Source organism: Cebidichthys violaceus, unplaced genomic scaffold (assembly GCF_023349555.1).
Source record: "Cebidichthys violaceus isolate CVI_PGR_0920_01 unplaced genomic scaffold, fCebVio1.0.p SCAF_14, whole genome shotgun sequence".
Classification (NCBI taxonomy): Eukaryota; Metazoa; Chordata; class Actinopteri; order Perciformes; family Stichaeidae; genus Cebidichthys; species Cebidichthys violaceus.
Window position 1 is genome coordinate 15,558,522 of NW_027176307.1, and position 10,000 is coordinate 15,568,521.

At 41.2% G+C, this 10,000-nt stretch overlaps 1 protein-coding gene across 2 annotated transcripts in view; it reads left to right on the forward strand.

The window, feature by feature from the left end:
* Nucleotides 1-10,000, forward strand: part of pex7 (peroxisomal biogenesis factor 7) — a 37,626-nt gene that overhangs the window by 19,764 nt on the left and 7,862 nt on the right. For both annotated transcript variants that reach the window (XM_068709136.1, XM_068709135.1), the window contains one exon: nt 6,786-6,885. In XM_068709136.1, the coding sequence (XP_068565237.1) occupies nt 6,786-6,885 (100 nt within the window). The remainder of the gene's footprint in view (nt 1-6,785; nt 6,886-10,000) is intronic.

A 10,000-nucleotide genomic window follows, 5' to 3' on the forward strand; every position in this document is an offset into this window, starting at 1 on the left:
TATCTTTAATTGAATCTTCTCCTTTATTAACTCGGCTTCTGTTCTTTCTCTGAGATAATCCTTAATCACTAGTGCTGCGATAACACCGTGTCAGTAGGTTCACTTCACCTGATGTTATCTGAATAAAACATTGCGAATGGGATGGAGGCGGAGCTACAAATGAGCCTGTGTGTGTGTGTGTGCGTGTGTGTGTGTGTAAACCCTCTCAGCATCGATCACGACTGACTGCAGGAAGCTCTAATCACCTCATTAACAGGAGACATCGTTAGCACGAGTCTCTTCTTCTGTTTATCAGCAGCTTCTCTCAACTTTTTAACTTTTGTTTGAATGTGATTATAAAACATGCAGTCTGTATCCTGTTATAATATTTTGAGCATACACTGTGAATGCTTTAATAATGTTTTACTTAGTAACTCATGGTTAGGATTTCCTGCCCGTTCCAACATCACAAAAACATCAATAAACGATAAATGATTCCCGAAAAAGTTTTGAGTTTTTAAGGAGATAAGTTAATTCTTTGTCTTCACTCTTTATCCCCAAATTGGTGATGAGTCCCCGTAGTGTGGTTGTTTTAACTGGTCCCCACAATGTCCTTAACACACACACACACACACACACACACACCTGCCTTGCTGTGTGTTCATCACATCCACCTGCACACACAAAGAACAAGACATGAATGCACATGCAGCACCAGTCATATGCAAATACCTCTGAGCACACGCACTCCTCTACGTACAGAGTGACTCACGAGTTCCATTAATCATCATACTTTATGATTAATCAATGTTCCTCAAACCTTTCGGATGTTTCATGTTAAAGGCCAATTAGCTGCATTGTATGCTAGAAACTCACATTTTAATTAGCTGCTAAATTTCATACAAAAAACAGGCCGTAAAACAAAAACCTGTTCAGCCACAGAACAAAATAAAAGATCACAAAACGCTTAGAATTTGTATTTGGTGTGAAACTGATACTCGTGTTCTCCACGTTTGACGTCTCCTGTTTGCTTTAGATAACACGTTCTCTGCTGTGTGTGTGTTTGTGTGGACATTCATTTCCTGTCATCGATGGCTGGAACTCACGGGAGGATCGGATCACTCTCTTTACACTTCTCTTGTCTCAAATGTTTTGGTGTTCCCGCTGTGAGTTAATGATTTTCACAGTAAGAGTGAGACGCACACACAAAGCCGACAGGTGAACGGTTCCACCGACTGAGATACAATAGAAGCTAAATAATTACCCACCTGTGGAAACTGAGGACAAAAGACAGCGTACGCCTCATGTATGTACACATGTATTTGACTAACTGGGACAGTCATCTGGTCTCAAACACATGGACGTCATCTAAACCTCAACAGATCGTCTCCTCCCGACAGTTAATGGAACCACTGAAACTGAAAATGTTCTTGATTTTGACGATCTTTATGGTCCTGATCCCAATCCGAGTCCTTTGATATTGAGTATCTGGCCATACTGATCTGATATTTATGTTTACAGAAAATATTAAATGCTGATTCAATTTGCATCCGGCTCATTGAACAGCTGAAGCTTTCTTAATCTGACATCTTATTCTTCACAAGCTACAAACACTGAAGGTCCTTGTTCAAAACCATTAAGAAGATCAGTTCAAATTATCAAAATGAAATGAAAGTTTCAGTGGGGGAAAAGTGACTCCTTCAAATTGACGTAATATGATCAGCTGAGGGGAAGATGTATCATTCGATTCGTTGGTTTGTATGGAACTACAGATTGGAGGCTCTTCTGTCACAAAAACCTGTTTCCATTCCCGACTCGGCGTTAGGTTTAGCCAACAAAAGTACTTGGTTAGGTTTAGGAAAAGTACTTGGTTTGAGTTAAAATAAGCATGTTTCTTACAAACCTTTAAAGCAAAGTATGTTTGCTCCATAACATAACTTAAAATAAGCGCTAGATAAGGCAGGTCTCATCCAGCGTTCGTAGCTATTCCTACAAAAAAGTGATGCGTCATAATTCGTATGTATCACACAAAATAATTTTGTATTTTATCCCCCGTAAGCGGGAACAAGGAAGTCTAAAGACGGCAAAAGCCCGCACAGAGTCCAACAAATCTTCAATCAACAATCTTTCACAGCTGCTCGTTCCTCGTGTGAAACAAGAAGTCAACGTTGATTTATTCCTCACGTCATTTCTGTACTTCAGTAACGCCACTTCCATAGCTATTTGAACCCAAACAACGGTTGTTACGTCTACCTTGTTTTGTTGCCTAACCCTAACTAAGCTGTTTCCTGTGAAGACGTTAAGTTCATTTTGAAAAGACTGTATTCATTCAAAGTGTTCCTGGACTTTCACAGGAAAACGTACAGAAAATGAGGAGTAACTTTTAGTAAGATATAATACGAACCATTGTAGGAGGATACGTTGGCTTATCCATCCATCCAACTCTAGCTCCTCCCTTTGCGGACTTTGTTGCTCTTTATACTAAGTCATAAAACAGTTGCTCCGAGCGTCTTATAATGACTCGGATGTGTTTACGTTATAGTTGCTTGAAAGCCTGGTGCATCTCATGTTAAAGGGGGAATTGTGTGTCGGAATCAGGCATTGAGGATTGTGATTATGATCTGTCAATTCACAAAACATAGTACGGAAAAGAAGGGATCTGATTTCAGTTGGCCTTCTTTTACCTGAACATGCCAGGATTGGCCCTGATATTGGTCCTTCAATCCTTCGGTCCTTCGGTCCTTCGGTCCTTCGGTCCTTCGGTCCTTCGATCCTACAGTACTCGGGACATCTCTACAAATCACTTCATTGATTTCGGTTCTGTATATCTGTGGTTCCCAACCTGGAGCTCAGCACCCCCCACACAGGGTTGCGAGATAATTACCAGGGTAGTAAATGAAAGAACCTGAAGGAGGTCTAAGGATCGAAATGTTGTATTTTTCAAAAAAGTTCATTGCAGTGAAGAAACTTTCTCTTATCTTGCCCTGGGTGGTAAGTATAAAAAAGCTGCTTCTTCTTCTCCAATTGTTATTCTGCTGCTGCTTTGTTTCACTATATTGAGATCCAGAAAGCCGACTCATTACGGTCTGTAGTAAATCACTGTTGTTGCTCATTTTATGAGGCCAATCAAGGCTATAGTGGCTCTTAGCTGCATGATTATTACTCCTGATCCTAATGCACTGAATGGGAGCGCTGTGACAGAAATGCATTCATTCCACTAAAGATTTTTCATTGCAGCTGCACTTCATTACGCTGCTGACGTATTGCTCCGCACTACGGGTGATGAATGTGTTGGTCTTTCACTTCCTGCATGAATGAGTGAGCACATTCACTGTGGTTATGCATGGTACAGATATTTAGGATTACGTAGAATAGAGATATAAGTCTATACACCTTTTCATGGTTACTACACTGTGGTCTTTTTTCTCTTTCTTCAAGCTGCAACTTAAATCATGTTTTCACATACTCACAAACACGCTGGCATCTCTGTGAGGCTTTAATGCAAATGACACTCCAAAGAAAACACAATTATGGGAAGTGCTCTTTCAAAAACTAGTCTTTACCCAGGAGACCGTTATTCCTGCCCCGTGTGAAACGAGAAGTCAACGCTGATTTATTTCTCACGTTTCTGTACTTCAGTAACGCCACTTCAGTTGTTATTTTAACCCAAACGATGATCTTTTCTGAAACCCAAAAGTAGTCTTGTTGTCTCAACCTAACTAAGTAGTTTAGTTGTCTCAACCTAACTAAGTAGTTTAGTTGTCTCAACATAACTAAGTAGTTTAATTGTCTCAACATAACTAAGTAGTTTAGTTGTCTTAACATAACTAAGTAGTTTAGTTGTCTCAACATAACTAAGTAGTTTAGTTGTCTTAACATAACTAAGTAGTTTAGTTGTCTCAACCTAACTGAGTAGTTTAGTTGTCTCAACCTAACTAAGTAGTTTAGTTGTCTCAACATAACTAAGTAGTTTAGTTGTCTCAACCTAACTGAGTAGTTTAGTTGTCTCAACATAACTAAGTAGTTTAGTTGTCTAAACAGACTGTATGCATTTAATGAGCAGAAATAGAAAACACGTGTTGCTGGCTTTTGATGGAAAACGCACAAAAAATGAGGAAACACTTTTTTGTAAGATATCATACGAACTGTTGTATCAGGATGCGTTGACCACTAATGCTCAGTTTGTCCTGACTTGATACCAACATGCTCAGTGGCGGTTTCAGAACATCTGAAGCTCTACATAGTCAGACGAGGCCAAACTAACTTTTATCAAGTGAAGAACACAGTAAACTTCTTGTAACCTTCTGAAACGGCCCAACAACTTTCTTCAGGAATTGTCCGTGGAGGTGTGAAAGTAGACGGGACTTGAACTGTCTGTACAAACGTGTGCGCTGTCATTCCCGTCTGTACAGCTCAATCGTGTTGCTACTCAAAGAACAAGGAGTTCTTGGAGATGTGAGACTGTCATGGCAGTTTTCTTTGTGGAAGAAGTAGAAACTTTAAACGGGATAGATAGCATGTTGTACAAAAGTGTTCATTTGAAGGATGCTGATCTGTGCATTCATTTCTTTCTCTTGCACTTTGTCTTTTGATGTTTAATATAAAGTGCTTTGAATTGCCTTTGATGCTGAAATGTGCTTTATAAAATGGCCTTTCCTTAATCAACCACCCAACGTTCTGCTTTAAAGTGGCACAATGTCAGGAAGACAGGAAGGACAGAGACGGACTGAGTGTCTTTGAGACAAAGAGAGGGTGGAAGGTGACGAAGATAAAGAAAGACTTTAGAGGAGTTTTTGGTTTTAAAACTACATTTAAGTCTCGTAAGTCTTGTATCGTCAAAGATATTATATATGGTTATGGTATGTCGATGCCGTCTCGTCTTCGTCTCGTCTCCATCCTGGAAAAATTGGTGATTAGTGAGTAACATCTGGCGTCATGGATTTGATGAAGAAAATCAACGCTGACTGAAGCTCAGCTTTACTTTGGCTCAGCTGTATTTTACAGTCAGTGTGTTATATGAAGTTTTACTAACTATAACTTTGATAGGACCGTCTACATGTCAATACAAATATATAAGAAGCAGGACTTGTCGTATAGTTTTACCACATTTCCAGAACAGCGTGGACAAAGACCAGCGACAGCCCCGAGGAGGACGTTCCACCTGTCAGGTGCACAGCAGGAAGCGTTCACGGTGACGTCAGAGCGACAGCACAGCTGTCCATCGGCTGATGTACGGCCGAGCTGAACGAGACAAAAGAGAAAGGCCTCTTGAGTCCCGTCGCTTTCCCTTTCTCACGTGCAACAGCCTGGCATCTCCATGGTGGAACATGAAGCTCAGTCAGGTCACAGTGCTGCTGAGCTCCTCCTCACCACAGCGTCTTCAAACTTCCTGAGAGGAAAGTTTGTTTATTCGGCAGTTAAGTGAGATTTATTTTGGTGCCAAAGTCCAGAAACAAACTCACTCTGCTCATTAGGAATGAACATAAAGCAGCCTGTACTGCAGTTTACACACACACACACACACACACACACACACACACACACACACACACACACACACACAATGGTGTACGTACACATAAAGTGAGTGTGAGCAGTGATTTACACTAACAACTCACTCAATATATAATATCTCTCAATACCTGACTCTCCCCAGACACCCATCACTCATCCTGTGTGTGTGTGTGTGTGTGTGTGTGTGTGTGTGTGTGTGTGTGTGTTGCAGCTCCACTATTAATATGGGCCTAATGGAGCCCAATGGGAGCTGCAGTGTTCCCTCTGAAAATGATTTAATTACATTTGCAAAGTGGATGAGTCTGGAGGGAGTGTTTGCTGCGTCAGGGCTTTTGGCGCACACACACACACACACACACACACACACACACACACACACACACACACACACACACACACACACACACACACACACACACACACACACACCACCCTGTCAAGACCAGGAAGAGACGTGGTCTTTCAATTAGTCTGATTGGCTGAATGCGGCCTGACGTCTGGAGGCAGTGTTTTATTGGCTCTCTGTTTCTTTCCACGTCTCTTTCTCTCCTTTCTCTCGTCCTTCTTTCTCGTCTTTATTTTCTTCTAAATCTCACTCTCTAGATTGCTCTCTTCTTTTCTTTTTTTTACCTCCATTCCTCTTTATATCTTCTAAAGCCTTCCTCTCTCTCTGCACCTCTCTTACTCACCTTCCTCCTCACTCCTGCATAGCTGTATAATATGATCTGTAATCGTGTACAGTGAAGTGTTTGCTTTTGTAGAAAGAGGTATGATTTCAGACTTCACACACGTCTGGTTTCTTGGTCTTATACTGTATATTTCTATGTTTTTATTTATATAACAACAACACTAAACCTCTAAGTGACAGGGTGCACTGTTCATTGCTCCAAAATATGAAAAGTATTGAACATAATGATTTCATGTTTTAGCTAAACATCTTTTGAATAGCCCATGACATTATGTCAGAGGCTAAAGGTTCACCATCAATAAGCTTAATCCTCTGGGGACCAAGAATATCAGAAGCCAGTTTAATATAAATCCAGCCGTCAGTTTTCAAGACTCGTTGTGCACCGATGTCTAGAGACATCTCCCTCAAGACAAAATGTTGATCTCATGTAAATTTAATCCGGCTTTGTTTGGTCTGTTTGAATGTGAAATTATCTGAGAAAATGCCTAATTTTCATGAATTTAAATGGAACATTTTCCGCTGAAAGAGTCATTTCACATGTTGCTTGTATGCTATGAGGATCTTTATGAATGTAAGTCATGTATCTGTGTCTGTGTTTGTGCAGGTTCTGGGATTACAGCAGGAGTCAGCCTCTTGTGGAGACCGTGGAACATCACTCAGAGTTTGTGTGTGGACTTGACTTTAACCTGCATATCCCCAACCAGGTAACACACACACACACACACACACACACACACACACACACACACACACACACACACACACTCCAGCTGCTGCTTGTTTCTTATTTTACTCTATCAAATTATCAGGATCAATATAGAGCATGGAGATGTTGGCTGATCTTAGATTTGAGTGGACATTGTAAAGACGTGGCTCTGACGTCAGTTGTGTTGTTGGAGCTCCTGGTTTGGTTTCCAGCAGCAAACTGGTTTCAGGTCTCAACCTCATGGGCCGGTTTAAAGACGTCTGTAGATCGTTGTCTTTGGGAAGATGTTTGTTGTACTGGACTGTTGAGGTGAAGAGGCAGCTGAGAACAAATGTGCAAAAATCTTTTCTAGCGTAACGCGACCTTAAAGGAAAGATCCTTGATCTTGTTCTTGACCTGGACAATGTATGGATGTATGGTTTAGAAGGACCGCAATGAGCATTACCAGCATAACCAATGAAGTTATCTGATTGGGTCTGATTGGGGTCATTTATATTTTCCCAAAATGTTTTCCAGATTCCCTCTTCCTCCCTTTACTCCCCCATTCGTCTTCCTGTGGAGTGTGTGGGTAACCACCGCATCAGTGTGTCCACATCCTGGTGGTCTATCCGTGTGTGTGTGTGTGTGTGTGTTTGCTGTAGTTCTTGAAATGGGGCCATCCATCAATGTGTCCGCACACGAGCGGGCCGGGGTTAACCCACGGTAACAGGGAGCCAAGTGTTCCAATGTGTCGGCGTAAAGGCCACTCGTGTCTAATTCAGTTTTCCAGGCTAATTTGGAGAGAAGGTGGTGAAAATGACAACAAGCAGAAATCATAGTTGACGTTGTGATTTGAGAAATGAGTGTTGAAATTAGCTGCAGTTGTTTGCAGACTCTTGTACTCAAAGTGGTTGAAGGAAAACTTCTCTTAAAATGCCTCTAGGCTTTTTAGTGCTGTTGTAGTTTCATCTGACCTCATCCCCTAAGAGCAGCTTTGCATGTTTTAGCCCATTAACTACAAATGGTGCATACACCACTGCTCACCATTTCCCATGGCGTACCATTAGTTTTGAGATGCATTTCATCCCTTCAGGGTAGCTGTCGGATTCGGTTCATTTCGGTAACGCTTTGGAAATCGACTTGTAGAGCCAGGTTTGAAAAGTCTCCCATGAGACCCCAACACCCACGATGTGAGTCCACTGCCAAACCAACACCATTTTAACGAAAGAAACAACCAAATTCAAATCATCCTTTAATCCTTTTATCCATACTGGCTCATTTAGATCAGGAGGTCAACATTAAAAAACATTTAGATTCAACATGTTAATGTTAAATGTTAATATCCAGAACAAATTAAATGAAAATGCCATTTGAAATCCTTCATCAAAGACCAAAGTTTTGGTCAACAAGAAAGTTTGTCTCAATGGTGGTGCGGAAAAGGTTCCAGCTCACAACAATGACAAGAGATTTGAGGGCAATTTGACTCGATTTGATGGCATATGCTACACAAATTGTTGCTACTCAACTTGTTTATTTGTTCTTCTGTTGAACTGATCACCACTCATAAACGTGGAATCTGTGAAGAGCGGACATCACGCTACTTTAAATGGTTACAAGCCAAAACGTCGTGGAATCACTGTTCTAGTCGAGGAAGCTAAAACTTGTAAAGTCACTGACATGATCCTTTCAATTTTAGTTAGTGCAGCATTGGAATACTTCATCTAGGACACATTCTTTACCGCTGTTCACCTTGGACACAATAAAACACTTCAGTCCTCAAGAAATGAAGGAAACTGGTGCTGAAGCTGCTGTTCTAGCAATGGAAAGGTCTGGGGATATTCAGTGTTTCTCTTGTCAACAAATCCAAACAGACCAAAATCAACAATGAATGCATCTACAATAAAATGTGTCCTGATAGCTCATCTCCCTCTGAGCCATTGAGCTCTATTAAAACACATCAGTAAGCCTCACGGTTCACACGCTGTAGTTGTGGATTAATCCACCGCTGAAAATAGTCCCCAACAAATGAAACTATTTGTGTTTCTAAAGAGTTACGTCTTCAGTGGGAACCAACGGCTGAGAGTCACAGACAGTAAGTCCAAAAGTATTGAGAGACGGACTAACGCATTGTTGGTTTTGGTCTTTTCATGAATAGAACCAGACGTGTTGCAGAGTTGCCGTCACGTGAAGCTTTCTGCCGCCACGTTGCACTTCCAACGACACAGCTTCATTTCTTCAACATGCACCTTTTATCAAGAGTTTTCACACAGAACTAATAATAGCTCGCTGGAAAATCAGAGTCAGGACTTTTTCCAGAGCACAGATAATGACGAGGTGGAAGTGCGTACGTGATAACGCCTCACAAGCCGGGGGGGTTGAACCAACAACATCACGGTAAACAGTCAGTTTCCCACGGCAACCAATCAGAGGGATCAAGCCGCACCGACCGAGTTCCCCTTTTCAATATGACGGACGGTATGTGTTATGTTTATAAGGGATTCAGTAATGAGCTGTATTGTCCTCGTTGTCAATGTTTGACAATGTGTGTGTGTGTGGGTTGGGGGGGTAGAGGCAACAACAGTAATGAGATGTATTGTTAGTTATGCTGTTATCAGACATGTCATTAGAGAGAAACAGCCTGTAAAATAACACACACACACACACACACACACACACACACACACACAGTGTTGAGAACACTTATACTGACCTCACACACCACAACTCCCCTCTATCTTCAGTGTTTCTGTCACGCTTTGTGCCTCGGCTCACCCTCTCCAAACACAGGACTGTCACCCAGGAGACCGCTGTCCGTGTCCCGTGTGAAACCAAAAGTAAACGTTGACTTTATGTAAGAACATTGTGAAGAGCAGTTATTTTTTACACTAGTTACAACTTTATGCTGCTTTGTTACGCTGCTTTGTTACAGTCACAATGTTTTGTTTTGTTATGTTACTATTTGAACACAAACCATGATTTTTTTTTACCACCATAACTAAATAGTTTTGTTGCCTAAACTTAACCAATCGTTTCATGTGAAACTGAGTTGACAGTGTTTTCCTACTTTTATAAATTGTTTTACTTTTGTATGGCGTTGTCAAACCTAACGCCAACATTGACATCAAGAACCAACA